General features: G+C 39.2%; 1 protein-coding gene across 1 annotated transcript in view; it reads right to left on the minus strand.

Annotated features, from left to right (window-relative positions):
• The window catches only part of VPS41 (VPS41 subunit of HOPS complex), a 188,684-nt gene that overhangs the window by 89,023 nt on the left and 80,966 nt on the right, over nucleotides 1-18,695 (minus strand). The window contains exons 5-7 of the mRNA XM_082661461.1: nucleotides 18,209-18,283; nucleotides 8,630-8,692; nucleotides 4,883-4,948 (exon numbers count right to left, since the gene is read on the minus strand). Of these exons, the coding sequence (XP_082517587.1) occupies nucleotides 4,883-4,948; nucleotides 8,630-8,692; nucleotides 18,209-18,283 (204 nt within the window). The remainder of the gene's footprint in view (nucleotides 1-4,882; nucleotides 4,949-8,629; nucleotides 8,693-18,208; nucleotides 18,284-18,695) is intronic.

Genomic DNA, 18,695 nt, shown 5'->3' on the forward strand with positions numbered 1-18,695 from the left:
ATTTGGCCAGTCTTTGCTCCAATTTTTTTTAAGATTAAATTACTTCTTAAAGGCAGAAGGTCATTACCTCTCAGTTACATGATAATTGTCTTTGCTCTTTTTTCCCCTATATGATCTGCCATCTACTCTAAACAGGGAGGTCTTGATATCTGCAATGTATGATTATTGCAAGGTTATCACCATTTGCTAAATGTTGGACTCTTCAAACTAGTTCTGCTTAGCTTATGGCACTGGTTGAAAATTGCAGTTAAATGATCAGAGTTGCGATTGGGCCAACACAGTCTTTGTTATTCTCATTTATCAAAGGAACAAAATGCCGTAACTCGGTTATAAGGGGAAAAAAATGAGGGTCCTCCTAACACCCTAAAAAAGAAAAGAATCTTTTCTTTTCACAATAGTATCTGTTTCTTAATGTCACCTTCCAAAAAGCCTTTCTCTTAGTTTTTAAAATCAAAGCTGCATTCCTTAATGAAATCAGAAGTATTTCCTGAAATACCTTCAACAAAATAAATCTATTTTAAAACAAACAAAACACGCAAATGCCAAAAACCGTGCAGCGGAATTGATCTTTAAAAGTACATGCCATACACATACAGAAGGAAGAAATCTCTCTGGAGATTTCTGCAAAGCACACCAAGCTGGCGCATGTTTTGGAAATCTCTGGTTATTCAACGCTGTACAAAGAAGTCACTCTAGTTTATTGATTAAACACTAATTTCTACTACTCACTAAATACATATTTACACAATAAACTTTAATGAATCCAGAGAAATCAGTGAACAGTTTGTATGTCACAAGTCCCTGAATAGAGGGCACATTTACATGCCAATGTTTCTTAAGCCTTTAACATAAGTAGGAAAAATTATAATGGCCTTTAATTTTATTATATTTTTAACTGAAGTAGGTGTACAGCAAAGTGATTCAGTTATACATATATATTTATCTATTCTTTTTCAGATTCTTTTCCCTTATAGGTTATTATAAAATACTGAGTCGAGTTCCCTGTGCTATACAGTAGGTCCTTGCTGGTTATCCATTTTATATATAGTAGTGTGTTAATATGTTAATCCCAAACTCCTGACTTATCCCTCCCCCTCTCCTTTCCCCTTTGGTAACCATAAGTTTGTTTTCTATGTCTGTGGTTCTATTTCTGTTTTGTAAATAAGTTCATTTGTATCATTTTCTTAGATTCTACATATAAGCTATATTATAATGATATCTGTCTGGCTTACTTCACTTAGTATGACAATCTCTAGGTCCACCCATGTTGCTGCAAATGGCATTACTTCATTCTCTTTTATGGCTGAGTAATATTCCATTGTGTATATATATATATACACACACACACACACACACACACACCCCATATCTTCTTTATCCATTCATCTCTCGATGAACATTTAGGTTGCTTCCATGTTTTGACTACTGTTCACAGCAGCATTATTCATAATAGTCAAAAGGTGGAAACAACCCAAATGTCCATCAACTGATAACTATTTAAATAAAATATTTAAATAATAAATCATAATTAAATATTGCTAAATAAAATATGATATATCCATACAATGAAATGTAATTTGGCCATAAAAAGGAATGACGTACTGATACATGCTACAACATGGATGTACCTAGAAAACTAATGAAAGAAGTCAGACACAAAGGCCACGTACTTATTGTATGATTCCATTTACATGAAATACCCGGAATTTATATGAAATATCCAGAACAGGCAAATTTATAGAGAAGTGAAATACATTAGTGGTAGCTTGGGGCTGGGAAGTGGGGGAAGGGGAATGTGGAGTAACTGCTAATGGGGACGAGGTTGGGCTGATGACAATGCTCTAAAACTAGATTATGGTGATGGCTGCACAACTCTGTAAATATACTAAGAACCACTGAATTGTACACTCTAGTTTTTTGGCTGTGCCGCGCAGCATGCGGCATCTTAGTTCCCCGACCAGGGATGGAACCTGTGCGCCCCACAGTGAAAGTGTGGAGTCTCAACCACAGGACCAGCAAGGAAGTCCCTGAGTTGTACACTTTAAACTGGTGAACTTTATGGCATGCAAATTACATATCAATAAAGCTATTAAAAAATCTAAAAGAGATGACAATATCATTTACATTGACATGTGGACTCCTCTGATTCTTCACTTCAAAATATCACACGTATACTTTCATCAAGCTCAATATCCGAAGTCCTTTATACAATATACTAACCCTTTGGTGTGTGTTTTTTCTTTTAAATGATTTTAATCCAGAAATTCTAACAATATCATTTTTTTTAAACTTTTTTACCAGATGACCTGAAATGTTTTTAATTTATATACACATAATTAAACATCTTTTTGTGCTTGGGAAAAAATGTCTACCCATGCATTTCTGGAGAAGTGAATAGGAAGAAAGGAGAAAAGACAATGCTGTCTCTTGGAAGAGTGAACACAGAAAAACTTGTCAAGCAGTCAGTGATAACCAAAAAGATGAACCAAATCTCTGATGTTCTTGCCTGTTCAGCATTCAGTGAATTCTACTTATTTTACTGCTATTCACAACGTAGTCTTTGTATAAATTCCAACTTCTCTCCATATGACCTTGCCCGCACTACTCTGTCGTCCATATAATTGCTCATGTATCTACTCAACAAGCTTTGGCCCAAACAGCTACATTCACAAGGTCCTTCCTACAGATGTCTGTAAATGATGTCAAATGCTAAGTAGAAGGACGAAGAATACGAAATTGACACAGTTAACCCAGGCATCCTGCAGGTTGACAAGACATTCATGTAGCAAAACTACTGTGGCAAACTACATCAGACCATAGGTATCCTTCACAGTATAAAAGCAATTATTAACCTCCACCAACAAGCTGATTATTAAGAACACACACCAACACAGGAAAATCCCAAAGTATGAGTTTGAGTCCACTTGGACATCACTCATATTATCTCTAATATGTTCTTTCATATCAATACCTTCAAAAAATAGGGGACAACTGTAAAATCTCTAGCTTCTGAAATTGGAGAGCTAGAACTCAAAACTGCATCCCCACTAGGGAAATACTTCAACCAAAGTGATTTATCAATATTTTAAGTTACCAACATCTTATGAGGGATTGCTCTTAAGAAGGCAACAGACCTTTAAGAAAGCAGATACTCCAGCCCCAGTTAAGCCTTCAAATGAGCGCAGCCCTGGGCAAAAAATAGACTGAAATCTCACAAGAGACCCTGAGCCAGAGCCATACAGGAAAGTCACTCTTTAATTTCTGACCTGTGAGATAATGAAAGTTTGTTGTTTTAGGCCACTTAAACAAAAAAACACAGTGACTCAGCATTCTTTATCCCCACTGCGTTTTAAATAAAAATGCCTGGGTTTAAATTATACTGTCACCTACAAATTAGCACTTGCCATCTACCTCTACAAGGATTAAATCATGAGCCCCTGCAGCTGCTGACCTTCAACACCCTCCGAAAGGAGTTCAGGGTGGAGATCAGAAATCAGGCACTCTGTGCTCTGGGGAAAAAAAAAAAAACTGGCAGAACAGGTCTTCAGATAGTTAGATATTTTCAGGAGCCAATTTTATGAGCCCAATTCTTGCATCTCCTCATATCTAGAAAAACACTAAAATCCTACGTGGTGACGTCTGCTCCTTGTGACTAGCAGAAACCTTCATGAGACTAGTAGAAAAATATGTGCAAAAAATGTGTACTTGACTGCATGTACTCCCCCTTCACCAAAATCACGTATATACTGACCTTCCCCCTACCTCTTCAGAGCAGTTCCTCAGAGCTATCTGAAATGCTATCTCCCGGGCTATAGCCCTCATTTTGCCCCAGATAAAACTTAACTCACAACTCTCATGTTGTGCATTTTTTTTCAGTCGACAACAGCTAAGTGAATTCATGCTCTATCTCACATAAAATTTCCTAACTAGAAAAGTGCTTAGTAAAGAAATACTTTAACAAGAGGAATTTTAAAGTTACTCTTTCCTGAGGCCAACAAAGACAAGTAAGGTAGCTATTTCTTTCAGGAGTGAATTAGCTGCAGGTCTAAGAGAGAGAAAGTTAGTTTAAATCTGTAATTCCCACTGATTAATTCTAAAGACATTCTATGAATGCCCTATCATTCTATGAAGCTGCAGACCAAGGGAAAAAGACAGATAACTACTACAGAACATTCCAAATCATGTGGTAGCTGAGCCTCAAAGCAGCCATTCCATACCTATACCCTGCTATAGAAATACCGCACAGAGCCTTCTCTCCACTGATGCCCAAACTGAATATGAAATAACATTCAGAGTTCCAGGACAGTGGTAGCATTTTATTATAAAAATGGTTTTTTAAAAAATCCCTGGTGAATAAGAATAGAAAAATGAACTTATTCTATAAGCAGAGTCTTTAATTTTAGAATTTACCTACAAACATGTAAATGTACAAAAGGTTTACTTTACTCTCTTATTTTTTAAATAGCACTAAGATAATAAAATATGCCAGGAACATGTCAGCAAAAAAGAGCCATAATTGTTCTACAACTGTCTCAAGGCCTGCAGGAGATTTTCTACAACGGGAAAAAACACTAGTTTACTTGCTCTTTTGTTACTGTTAAACGCTACTTCTTCTTTGTGGAAGGGACAATATTTCAAAGCACTAGGTGGAAGCTGGAGTAACATCTCTGTTTTTGCCCTACATCTACTCCAAAGGAATGTCAGTGAGAAGCACTGAGGCCACACCTCCCCCAGGAGGTGATGGTCTCCTGATTTCACTACATTGTGCTTTCGCGAATTTTCTCTGCACGAAGAGGCAGACATTAAAAATACTACAGATAAATTAAGGAGCAAACAGAACCCCCTCAAAGACGGCATGTGACGGTCAACACGCAGCACTTACCTTCTTCCCTCCGGTCACAAACTGCTTGCAGCTGGATCTCACGAAATGCGGATGCACGGCGATGATCTGCAAGGGAATAAGGACCCAACAGTGGTTTAGGAGTCACAGCTCCAGCACAGAATGAAAGCCCTTTGTACATTACCGGCAGCATGATCTAAAAATCAACCCGGTATCCTGGTAGGAAGTAATCTATGCAGGTAATATTCTGCACCAACTGAGGATAAGTTTTGCTCTGGTATGAAAAGGTTTCTTCTACGAAGCTGGGTCAAAGCTAAAAGATGAGAGTGAACAGCTGTCGTTTCTGGCTGAGTGGGACCCTCTGAGTGGGCACCCCTCTTTAGAGACAGCCAAGGCAGTCAGTAGAGGCAGCGAGATGTCACAAATGTGTGTAACTGAATACATTTCATAGAAGAAACCCAGAGAAAGAACCCAACTATCTCCTTGTCCAGACGCCTTCCAGTGACTGAGAGCACCCAGTGGAACAGGGCTGGCGATGCAGCCTCAGACACTTAGCACAATTACATCCGCGCCCTAACAGCAGAAAGACAACAGAGCTGCAGGACCCAGGAGTTCTGGAGCGCAGCATCCAGGCCCTTCCCTTTCACCTCCAGCCTCAGTTCCCGGCCCCTTGGTTCTCATCCGCTCTCCACGATCTCCTCCCAACCCCTCAGAAAGGTTGCTCTCAAGGCTGCTCCATCCTCACCACCGTTTACTTCACTTGCCAGTGGCATTTCTGAAGGTCTGGTGGCTGCACTCAGTGTAAACCCATCTTCGGGGCTCCCCTTTTATGGCTGGCAGCCTGCAGAGACTCTGCCTCCTTATTGTCTTATCCCCAGACCCGTGTATTCATCAACTAATACACTGTGTTTTTTTCCAACCTAACAGAATATTTCTGGGCATTAAAAAAAATTCACACAATTACACCTTCATAAAACTCCAACTAAATACATTCTACACTCTTGTTAATTAACTAATACATTTCCATCCTCCAACGGAATAGATTCCTCTTCCTACACTGCCATTTTGAGGGCATTTAGCATTTGACTCCTCACTTCTCTAACCATTCCTCCTTCCCAGGTTAGCCCTTCTTCCCTTCCACACTTCCCTAATCCATCCTGGATATCAGTGGAATCATTTGCATATTCTGTTGTTACACATTCTTAAAATCTCTTAGGAGAGTCCTCTTAGCTCTCTTACAGTGCATCATCCTACATCGCAGCTGCTATTCCAGACATCCCCGTGCCCCTCCACCACATTACCTTACCCCTTTTTTCACTTCCTGGTCATTGCCCTTGACTGCGGGTCCTTCACTGCCCAACGTAGCAACACTTGGGCTTGGCCTCACCGGCGGGAGGCTGGAGGACTCATATACAAGGTTTCTCTCCCTCCCAACACGACGGAACCCATCCCTTAGTGCCGTTCCACTAAGTTTTCCCTTTCTCTTATTTTTGATCTTTCCCCCCTACTGACTTTTTACCATCAACCAAAACATGACCAGCAGAAATGCTCCTGGGACCCTGGCTTTCTCTCCATCTATCAGATGAATTCCCTTCTTCATCATGAAATTTTTTGGAAGAGTCTACGCTGCTTGTTTCTACTTCTTCATCTCCCATTTACTTCTTGACACGTGGAGCCTCCTGCTACGTGTTTCAGTCCCCACCTCGTGTGATCTCCGCACTGCCTTTCCCACGATGCCCACTCCTTCCTTCTGGAAACCCTCTCTCCTTTGGCTTCCCTGACACCACTCTCCTGGGTCTCCTCCGATCACCCTAACTAATTGTTCTTAGATCCCTCACTGTTTTTTTTTTCTCCCACTACCTTAATCTTTAAATTAGTGCTCCAGAATTATTTGACCATCAGTCTTCTCACTCTTTTTTTAAATATCTTTATTGGAATATAATTGCCTTACAATGTTCTGTTAGTTTCTGCTGTACAGCAAAGTGAATCAGCTATACGTATACATATATCCCCATTATCTCCTCCCTCTTGCGTCTCCCTCCCACCCTCCCTATCCCACCCCTCTAGGTGGTCACAAAGCTCCAAGCTGACCTCCCTGTGCTATGCGGCTGCTTCCCACTAGCTATCTATTTTACATTTGGTAGTGTATATATGTCAATGCTAACTCTCTCACTTTGTCCCAGTTTCCCCTTCCCCCTCGTGTCCTCAAGTCCATTCTCTACGTCTGTGTCTTTATTCCTGCCCTGCCACTAGGTTCATCAGTACCACTTTTTTAGATTCCATATATATGTGTTAGCATCCGGCATTTATTTTTCTCTTTCTGACTTACTTCACTCTGTATGACAGACTCTAGGCCCATCCACCTCATTACAAATAACTCAATTTCGTTCCTTTTTATGGCTGAGTAATATTCCATTGTATACATGTGCCACATCTGACTCTTTAACTGCATAATATCTTTCAAAATGGTTTCATCTTACTCAGCTGTGGTTATCCATTTTGTGTTTTTAGGGCCAATCTCCATACTGAGGTCCATATTCATGTTTCCATGAATGTTTCCTACATAACATTTCCACCAGATGCGCTACAGTTATCTAGACTCAAGCCCAAACTAGCAACATCCTTCCTCAAACCATCCCTTATTTCCACTGATGACATTCCCACACACCATTACCGAAGCAAGACCCTGGATCCACCCTCAGCTCCTCCATCTTTTATGACCCTCGGCCACACCATCACTAAGTCTTAGTACGTCTACCTCCTCGAGGCTTTCCCGATTCATTCCTTCTACACCATCTTGAGTACTCACCATCCCTCTTTTCACTGAGCTCCTGTAACACCATTTCTAGAGTACAGCATTAGCCTTCTAAATTGTCTCCTGTCCCCAATCACTCTCTTGCTTACATCCCCCTGCACTGTGGCAGGGCTGGCTTTCTAGAACACACATCAGATCCCATCTCTCCTTCACCCATTGATCAATAAATGTTTGAATAAACACCTGAGAAAGTTGAACGACCTCTTCCTTTAACAACTGTAATACCCACTGTAACTACCATGACTGTTACCTAAAATCGGTCCTTCTGCCTTGGGTCTATCAGCTCTCACATCTAACACTGTTATAGCTGCCATATTACTTTTCCTTAAGCTTAGCTCAGTTTACACCACTTCTTTGCTCTCCAACATTCAGTAATTTCTCCTTATCTACCAGACGAAGTCCAAATTCCTTAGCCTGAATACAAAGCCAGCATCAATCGGCCCGTGCAGCTTTCCTGCCAAGTCAGTATTTTATGCACCATCTAAACTAGACTATTTGCCACTTCCTGAGCACGATTTGAATTTTCTAGCCTCTCCGTTCATATTATACTGTTCTTCCACATGGGAAGTCAGCTTTCTCCATCAGCCCTGTATATTAAAGCCCAAACAACAGTCCATCTACAAAGCCATCAGTAACGAGGACAGCTAGAAGTAACCTCTCTCAGTTTTAGATTCCTTAATACTGTTTTACCTCTTTGAGTCTTTAATCTCAGATTGTGTGTGTGTGTGTGTGTGTGTGTGTGTGTGTGTATCATCTCACCCACTACAACAAAAGATTCCTGAGGATAGACTGAGATCACAGTCACATAATATACATTCTGTGTACCTTCCCAGCATCAAATAGTATCTGGTACATTAGTTGAACAGATACTTACTGACAAAATTAATGCAAGATTGGTAGTGTTCAAAGTATTGTAATCCTATTGCCTTTGTTGAGAAAATCCTTAGAAAAATTAAAACTTACTGAATACTTACTTTAATGGGACAGTCAAAAGTCTCATGAAATTCTTCTCCAGAATATAGTCCAAACACCTGCACCTACAAAGTAAATGGATCTTGTCAGTTCACCATGACGGTAACAAAGAAGGCTGCTGAGTCAGTGAGAACACATACTATCAATAAAAAAGTAGAATATGCGATTCCCCTGGTGGTACAGTGGTTAAGAATCTGCCTGCCAATGCAGGGGACATGGGTTCGAGCCCTGGTCTGGGAAGATCCCACATGCCGCAGAGCAACTAAGCCTGTGCACCACAGCTAAGGAGCCTGTGCTCTACAGCCTGCGAACCACAACTACTGAGCCCACATACCACAACTACTGAAGCCTGCGCACCTAGAGCCCATGCTCCACAACGAGGAGTAGCCCCCACTCGCTGCAACTAGAGAAAGACGGCGAGCCTGCACACAGCAACGAAGACCCAGCACAGCCAAAATTAAGTAAATAAATTTATTTTTTAAAAATCTTAAAAAACAAAAGTAGAACACTTAGTAATCTAAAGCCCATGTAATCTCTATTAAATATCCAATGAAAACAATTCTATGGGGGTGAAAACACACTGCTGAAATTAAATTTTTACAAGTATCTCATGGATAGAGAGTTCCCTTTGCACATCACAAGTCTGTTTTATTAAATGGACATCAACTTTAAAAATGAAATAGATATGAATAGGTTACTAATACCCTTTTATGAACTTCCCATAGACTATTCCTAAAGGAATTATTTATTCCTTTCCTTGAAGGAAAAAGGAGCTTCTTTTTTGAGTCACAGATATATAAATCAACTGTGCAGATCAAAGTGGCAAGAGATTAGGTGAGCTGCACTTCATTTACAGTCTTATCTTGACTCTATTTAGAGCGTATAAATGTAAGATTTAATTTTCTCCTTACCAGTGCCTCCCTTAAAGTTGTTTAATCTTAACCTTTTCTCTGAGTGGTTGACTTCAAAAATTGAATAACATACATATTCAATTGAGTAATGTACATAAACGGTACAGATGACAGATTCAGAGCTTGACAAATTTTTATGACACGAACATATCGCTGCAACCATGACCCAGGTCAAGAAGTAGAACCCAAGAAGCTCCCTTGTGTTCCTTCCCATTCATTCACACCCTCACAAACTAACCGCTCCTCCAAAATCTATTACCTTCAGTAAGTTGTGCTAATGTTTGAATTTTATATAAATAGAATCATAAACTATTTCACTGGCTTCTTTCCCTCGACATTTTCTTTCTGATATTTATCCATACTGCTATGTACGTACAGCAGGAGCTGTTTCTTTGTCATTGCCTTATAGTATTTCAATGTATGAATACATCATAATTTATGTATCCATCTTCCACTGATCATTTGGGTTGTTTGCAGATGGAGGCTATTATGAATAATGCTGCAGTGAAAACTCTTTCCAAATCTTTTGGTCCACTTATATACCCATTTATGAAGAAATGGAATTGTTGCATCACAGGTTATGCATCTGTTCACATCTAATAGACGGCCAAACGACTTTGCAAAGTGGTTCCAATCAATTTACATTCTCACAAGCACAGTGTATGAATTCCAGGAGCTCTCAAACACTTGGAACCAGCTATTAGGGGCACTTAGAACTATTTCCCAACACTTGAGATGTGTTCACTCTTTTTCTAGTCTCTAGAAGAGTGGTGTTATTTCTTCTTTAAATTTTTAAGAATTCACCTGTGAAGCCATCTGGGTCCAATGGCGCTCTGTGAGAAAGTTTTTCATTATAAATTCAATTTTTTCAATAGATATAAAACTACTTAGAATTTTCCTTGCTTTCATCTTAGTTTTTTTTTTTTTCTTTCTTTCTTTGGCCGTGCAGCATAGCATGCAGGATCCTAGTTCCCTGACCAGGGATCGAACCCGTGACCCCTGCATTGGAAGTGCAGAGTCTTAACCACTGGACCACCAGGCAAGTCCCCATCTTAGTAAGTTCTGAGTAATTCATGTGTGCAAGTTCCAAGAGGAAAATGTACTCATGTTATGATACCATTTGAGGAGATAAATTATTTCATTAAACTATAAAATCTTTAGAATATTCCACTCATTTTGTGACTGTTTTTATACCCTTGTGCCAAGTATGTTATTTGGGTTCCAAGAACAGCACATGGTACAATGTAGCATAGAGGGAATTTGATTTAATCAGAGGTAATCTGTTAAAATGTATTCTTGACATGGCAAATACATGCAGGCCCCACTACCACCTTGCTTCTCATTGTTCAGAGGGCATTGCATCACTGCTTTTATATGAATGTATATGCACAGGATGCATTGAACTTCTTATAAAATGGTGGTAGAGAAGCTCAAAAGAAAAGCACTGCATTCAGAGCTTTACTCTATCCCAGGAAGTTGTAGTTGAATGAGCCCAACAAATCCAAGAAAATGGGGTCAAAATACGACAAGTGCTGTATCACCTGAATCTTAATAAATTAAAAAGTGCTCAACTTATTAATGTTACATCAGTAGAAAGTCATGCTAAACTAGGAAGTTTACATTCTTCTAACATAAGCTACTTCCATGAATTCATTCTAACGATGTCGCTGACAACGTGGTCCCGTCAACGCTCACGCTCCTACTACCAGCTTGGACCTCTAAACGCTTCCACGTGCTTTACCTCAGTGGGTCTCAGGCCAGAGTGCACGGTTAGGATTCCTGGAAATTAAGGGACAGATCCCACCCTAGACAAACTGAACTTTCTGGTGGGGTAAAATGACGTATTTTTTTTCAGGTGGAACGTATTTATTTCACTCATACCGTGGTCAACATCTAGCAATGTCTAGATGTTCCTCTTAGTTCTGAATTTATTTTTTAGCTGTAATTTGACTCACTTTTAACCAATGGGGAAGTCCCGTGTGAGGCCCAGCCTAATTTCTAGGCTAACATTCCAATCGGAAAGTATATTTCGATAACCTCTCCTCAGAGATGTGATGTCACTTCTCAGTCTTCTCCAATTGTGGAGGGAACAACCTTCTGGAAAAGCTGTCTATTAAAATGGCCAGCGTCATTCTGGCTTTTTTAGAAATTTTATTCTGAATTAAACTATGCTTATGGATTTGAAAATGAGAAGAAATACCTTTAAAATGATACTTTTAAAGACTGATAACTGACAGTATGTAACTAGCAGTGACAACCTTGCTCTGCCTCATTTGGCCCTTATAGCAAGACAGCTAGGGATGAAAGCAAACACCATTATGCCTGTGTAACAGATGATTCCGTGGAAAAATAAATGACTCACCTGAGGTTGTAAAAATCAAGAAGAGTATTCCAAGCCCTATCGTCTACACTCTATCATTATAGGAGCTAGTCTAAAATTTGCAAATAATGAAGATACCTTTCTACAATATATAAAGTGTAAGAAAAGTAGAATAGGGAAAAGAAAATCCAAAGCCTCAAATATTTGCCAAAGTAACATGAAAGGGAATGAATCAGACAACTCTACAACAGAAGTGGAAACTAAATGCACCAGACATTCATTCAAGTGGATGAAGTTCCTTCTGCCTATAACAGGGTAAAGATGATTTTAAGGACAAAAGTTAAGTGATTTTTATTGCAGGGAAAAGTATACGAGCTGAAAACAAACAAATGTGAACCCGTCGAAAAAGACTGAGGGATCGGTGAGAAAATGAATACGAGAAATACTGTAAATCTAACGGCGAAAATTAAATTATGAGTTTCCAGGGCTGTCCCTTTAAAAATCACAAATCAACAACAAAACAAACACACGGATCCATATGAAGACATAATAGTAGAGTGATAAGAAGGAATAAACAGAAGAGAACAAATTGCAGAAGTTCTTAGAAAACAGGCTGAAACTCATAACTACCCTTTAGAACTAGTGGAAGCAAAAATGTCATAGCGTGCCCGGATTAGGGGCCGGAGGGGGCAAAGCCAGGTTAGAACTCTTAGGTTAGTCTCTATTCGTACGTTTAACTGAATAACATTTTCCTCAACTGTCATCGTCTCCTTCAGTATGGAAAACACTGAGACTTCACAAGACAAATCTCGTAAACTTTACCAGTACAAGCAGGGTGAGTTGTAAAACCTTTGATATTTTGGTTTATTTCACTAATGTGACACCCAAACTAGTTGGTCAGAACTTAAAACTACTAAAGCTAGTAAAATCCAAAGCAATTCTCATCCATCTCCCCTCTCTCTCCCTCTTTGTCATTTTCTCAGTGATTAGCACACTCCTCTGTGAAAAGACTCCGTTGAATGATTGCCTAGAAAGTTTGGGCTTTTAGGAAGAGTGCATCTGAGTTAAGAATCATATTTTTAAAGGTTAAAATAGAGAGGATCCTTTTGATAATGGTATCCCCTATAGCAGCCCTGACAACCTCTCCCAACTTGTCACAAAAATACCTAGTGAAGACAAAGAGAAAATTCAGAACAATTGGCCTTAGAGTCAACCTACTGCAAAGTCTTGGAGGATTTCTCATTAACTACAAACCCACAGAGCCATAGGAGGACCACAAAACGTATGTGCTATGTGTTTACCACCACAAGTAAAGAAACCCTACTCTCATGAAACAATCAGGAAGGTGTATAAGCCTTCTCCCCTTTAGCATGGAATTCTATGTATTTGCAAACCAGAAAACTGGGCGACGGGCCATCTGACATAGAGAAACTATGAATGAGGTGACCAGAGTGTTGGACAACCCTCCCAGCTATTACTTCATTGTAACAGCCCCTCTCAAACCCTGGCTTGCAAATAACAACAGGTCAAGCATTAGAAGAACAGGGGTGAACACGTAAACTGTCATTCCATCTAGGGCAGTGGTTGGAGGCACCCTCGCGGGGGAGATGGCAGGTTTTCATATTCTCCACCCATGGAGGGTGTCAAAGACCCAGGAGGGAAGATAGGAGAGGCCCCCAGTTCACTGGAGGAGCTGCCTTAACTGGATACCTCCAGTCAGAGGAAATGGAGCTCATTAACAGGTCCCTATGTGAGCTGAAGGGTGACTCTACAACACCCAAAAGGATAACAAGCAGGGCCTGAATCTGTTTGCTAACCCAGGTTCAGAAAGAGCTTGTCTCCCTGTTCTGGAATGGATAAATGAGTAACAAAAATGCACACAAGGTCTATAAAAAGAATACTGCAGAACACAATTCCAGTGACTCAGAGGGAGAAAAACCATGCTTTAAAAAATGTTTTAATAGGGACTTCCCTGGTGGTCCAGTGGTTAAAACGCCATGCTTCCACTGCAGGGGGTGCAGGTTCGATCCCTGGTTGGGCAGCTAAGATCCCACATGCCGTGCAGCACGGCCAAAAAAAAAAAAAAAGTTTTGATAGTAACCAGAAAAGAAAAAAACAAACTACAAAACTATTTGTCAACTTCAATAAGAAGAAGAGACCTCTATGAATCTGGAGCAAAGGATAGGACAATGATAATGATGATGGTAACAGCTGACGACTACTACGTGTTTCTTCTGTTCCAGGTACTATTCCAAATCACTGACATATATTAACTAATTCATTTCTCCTAATGATTAATGAGGCAGGTACTGTTACTATCCCCCCTTTTATAGAGGAGGAAATAGGGTAAAGCACAGAGAGGTTTGAATCACTTAGCTGACAACACAGCTCAAAGGTGGCAGGATAACTCCCCTCCCCACCACTCCACCTCTAAAACACTCTAAGACACACAAGAAGTCATAATTTTTGGTTTTAAAAATTAAACATAGATCAGGCTGACGTGAAAAGAAAATTGGGAGAGATCGAAAGAGTTCAGGAAGAACAAAAAGGCAAAACAGAATAAAAGTCTACTCCAGAAAGCAAAATTGATATTGGAAGCAAAGTTCCTCAGCAAAGGGACCAAAACAAGAAGAGAAACTCTCCCTGACTACAGAGAAATGAGAGGATAAAAACCATGAGAAAGCAAAGCATATGTGTGAGGTATATGTGTGTGTGTGTGTGTGTGTGTGTGTGTGTGTGTGTGTGTGTCACAAAACATGACCAATTTTTCTTACAGTATATTTTCTTTCTTTTTAAAAAATTAATTTTTAAAGATCTGAGTATAGGTGACTTACAATGTTCTGTTAGTTTCAGGTGTACAACAAAGTGAGTCAGTTATACATACACATGTATCCACTCTTTTTTAGATTCTCTTCCCATACAGGCCATTACGGAGTATTGAATAGAGTGCCCTGTGCTATTTAGTAGGACCTTATTAGTTATCTATTCTATATATAGTAGTGTGTATATGTCAATCCCAATCTCCCAATTTATCCCTCCCCTTCCGAGGTAAATCATAGCAAGATCTTTTTTTGATCCACCTCCAAGAGTAATGAAAGTAAAAATAAACAAATGGGATCTAATTAAACTTAAAAGCTTTTGCACAGCAAAGGAAACCATAAACAAAACAAAAAGAAAACCCACAGAATGGGAGAAAATACTTGCAAATGAAGTGACTGACAAGGGATTAATCTCCAAAATATATAAACAACTCGTGCAGCTCAATATCAAAAAACAATTCAATCAGAAAAGTGGGCAGAAGATCCAAATAGACATTTCTCCAAATGGCCAAAAAGTACATGAAAAAATTCTCAACATCACTAATTATTAGAGAAATGCAAATCAAAACTACAGTGAGGCACTGCCTCACGCCGGTTAGAATGGCCATCATCAAAAAATCTACAAACAATACACGCCGAAGAGGGTGTAGAGAAAAGGGAACCCCCCTACATATATTTTCAAAAGAGAAGAAGGGTGGATAGGGCTTATCCATTCACCAACTTACCTTGAAAAGGTGAGTGAGGTACAACAAAATGGGAGGGGAAGAGGCCAGACTACAGATGGTTAGTGAAGGGTTAGCAATAAAAACACCAAGAACTTAGAACTTCCCACACATCCAGCACTGGCTCTGCCACATTCCCATCCAGGCCTCGCACTGTGCCCACTGCCCAGCTGAGGCAGTGGAGGGGCCGGGGGTCAAGCAACATCCCTGACCTAACAGAGAAGAGTGGGAAAGCCGCCCAGGCAGGCGTGGTGCAGAGCGATGCTCTTAGCCTCCGCGCAATACCGCCTCCAGCCTAAGTATTATTGAGTTTCTCTGAAGAAATGAAAACACGTGGAACTGAAGCAATAATCAAAATCAGGACTGAAGTCAACCTTCCTGAAATGAAAACAATACTTCAGTATATGGATCAAAAGGACTTACCCTCTTCCAGACAAAATGAATGAAAATAGACCCAAACAAGACATTAACTTAGCAAACTGAATTGCAAGGACTGTTCGTTGCCATTGGTAGTGTTGTTGTTATTATGATGAGTCTGAGATCCAAGGCAGGACAGAAAAAAAATTTAAAAGGTTTTGTGAAACAACAAAAATAGGCTGGCCTCTGACATGTCTAGGACAATAAAGGTTAGTCAGAAGGGAGCAAAGTCTCCAAAACTTTGAGAGAAAATAGTTCAACCCAGAATTCTACATTAAATTAATTCTAGTTCATGTATGAGGGCGACATAGGCAAGAGATCAGAAAATAAGGCTGTTACGTACTTACGCGGAAAGTTACCTAAAAATGTATACCAGTAACACACACACACAAACGCGCGCACGCACACACAGTATACGTGTGAGTATATTTCAAAATTTGGAACTCGAGGATAAATAAAAAGATTAGAACTGAGCACGAGCTGACTAAACAGAGTAAATTTTAAACAACTGTTAGAATTATGACTTTAAAACTGAATATCAAAGGTTATCTGTGAAATGGAAGGTAATGATTTATCTAGGAATCTTAATGCACTAAAGAAAGAAAACTCACAACAGCCATTGAAAGATGCACGAGATCTAGGTATCCGGAGCTGATCTTGCTTAATAATCTTTATGTTGCTATCATCACTAACCACTTTACTAGATCATCATCACTAACCACTTTACTAGATCACTGTATATTAGCGCCTCAATTTTCACAATTCTGACTAACCCACGAGGAGGGCTAGCTTACACACCTACGTGCGCTGAAATATTTATTTTCAATTCTATCAACGCTGATAAAATATATGAGAAAACCATTCTTTAAACATGCATCATGGGTCTATAACAAAATATGGCAGTGATAAATTTGACTAAAATAGGAAAACAGAGGTGCTTGCCAAGAAGTGTGCCAGGAGATATCTGAGGGTCATCTCGTTATCCACCAGACACTGTAGCTAAAATATACTGCTTTGCCGCATTAAATAGTAATTCTTCAAAATTTAGAGTTCTGAAAATTCTTAGATGAAGTATCTAAGTTCTTTTCCAATTCAAAAACAATATTCTCCTTCAACAAATTAGTTCAATTACATTGGCATTAATCCAGAAGGCATTCTTCCTCACCTTTCAGAAAACAAAAAGATGATCTTTCTTATAAATACGAAATGTTTCAAGAGTTTGGATAATTCTTCTCAATTTCTGCACATACCAACTCCTCCCTTATCTATCTTTGATGGTCTGGTTCATCCCAGAATTTCAGAAAATTTGACAGTGCTTTTTGAAAAGCATGAGTGTTCCAATTACTCTTACTAGACTCTTTGGGTAACATTAGGCTTAGATATATAAAAATGCATTGTCTGTCAAGAGGACTTCGTTTTTCTTTTGTTAACAGATTAAATGGGTATAAATCTTTTACACTGATTACACTGTTTTTAATTTACTTATCCTAATGGCCCATTGAATTTAGATCCCATAAAAAACATAAAATTAGATTAGGAAATCTGCTCTATGAAGTCCAGAATATGTAAGGTTCTGTAATGATTCTTAATGCATTCTCTTCTTCAACTGTTGTTTTAGAAGAGTAGCTTAAATACGCTGTGCATCAGAATTTTATCATTGCAAACCAACATTAGAAAAGCCTTCCATTGACTGAAAAACAAAAGACATTCTTATAAGTGGAAAATCAATCACCACAACCACTAAATATCACAGCTCAACCTCGGCAAGCAGCACTGATAATTGTTAGTTATACACTGCACAAATGATGTATGTCCTCGGTCGAGGAAGTAGGGGCCAGGTTTTTAGAAACTGTACATATATTGATTTTACATTTATTTAATGTGGCCACTGTAAGACATTTTATTCTTCTGATAAACTATGATTGCTTATCAAAAGATTCTATAATTCAAGAGAAACATTCATAACTGGTGTGTGAAAATGAAAACCACCAGCCCACAGAAATCATGCCCACAAAATCCAATTTTGTGGATTTATGGCAGAAAGGCATTAAACCACTGTCTTGCAGGAACTGCAGACCAGTCGCTGAAGCCTAAGTGGCACGGCAGTAATGATTAAGGTGACATGTCCCTCTGCCACAGCTGTTAATCAGCTTAATACTAGTTACATTATTGACATTCTTGTAATTATTTTTCCTAAGGCACATTTGCACAAAATATATTTTACTTTAATTATGAGCAATCGGGAGCAAGTCCGATACCCAAAAAGAATAATCAGGGTTCTCCTACTGCAGGTATACAGTAGGCACAGTGTTGCTCTAGCCCTTGGAGTTGGTAACATCACAGCCCACAGAGCTGGAGCGCTGCTTTCCACGTGACCATGTAATCCCCATACCTTGCCATCCTCTGAACACACGCCCATGTGTTCGCCACTTTCATCCAGGCTAATCTGATTTATCTTCACAGGACTCTATTGAAAACAAAAGAACAAACAAACATGGTAAACCTTCAGAAACATATATATCAAAAGTGAAATGCCTTGGCTTTTTGTAAAATGTAAGTGATACAAGTTGTCTATTAGTTTACATGCAGGAGTCCAAGACATATTTTGCTTCTGCAAATGAAAATGGTAAAATATAGCTTTGTTCCCAGACATGTAATAAGCCCAGAAACCTAAGATTTGCCCAAATTACCTATTTCACGTACTTGAAGTCCCAGCTAAAAATGGTACTTTTCTTACCTGTTATGTACTTTTTTATTGTTCTGTTCTACTTACTCCACAGTCCTAAAATTCTTTCCCAGCTAAATTCATTAAAAGAACAAAACAAAAACCAAAATAAAAATCATGATGTAAAGAAAAAGTTTAGTGTCTTTTTTAATTG

This window comes from Grampus griseus (genome assembly GCF_964374135.1).
Source record: "Grampus griseus genome assembly, chromosome: 9".
Classification (NCBI taxonomy): Eukaryota; Metazoa; Chordata; class Mammalia; order Artiodactyla; family Delphinidae; genus Grampus; species Grampus griseus.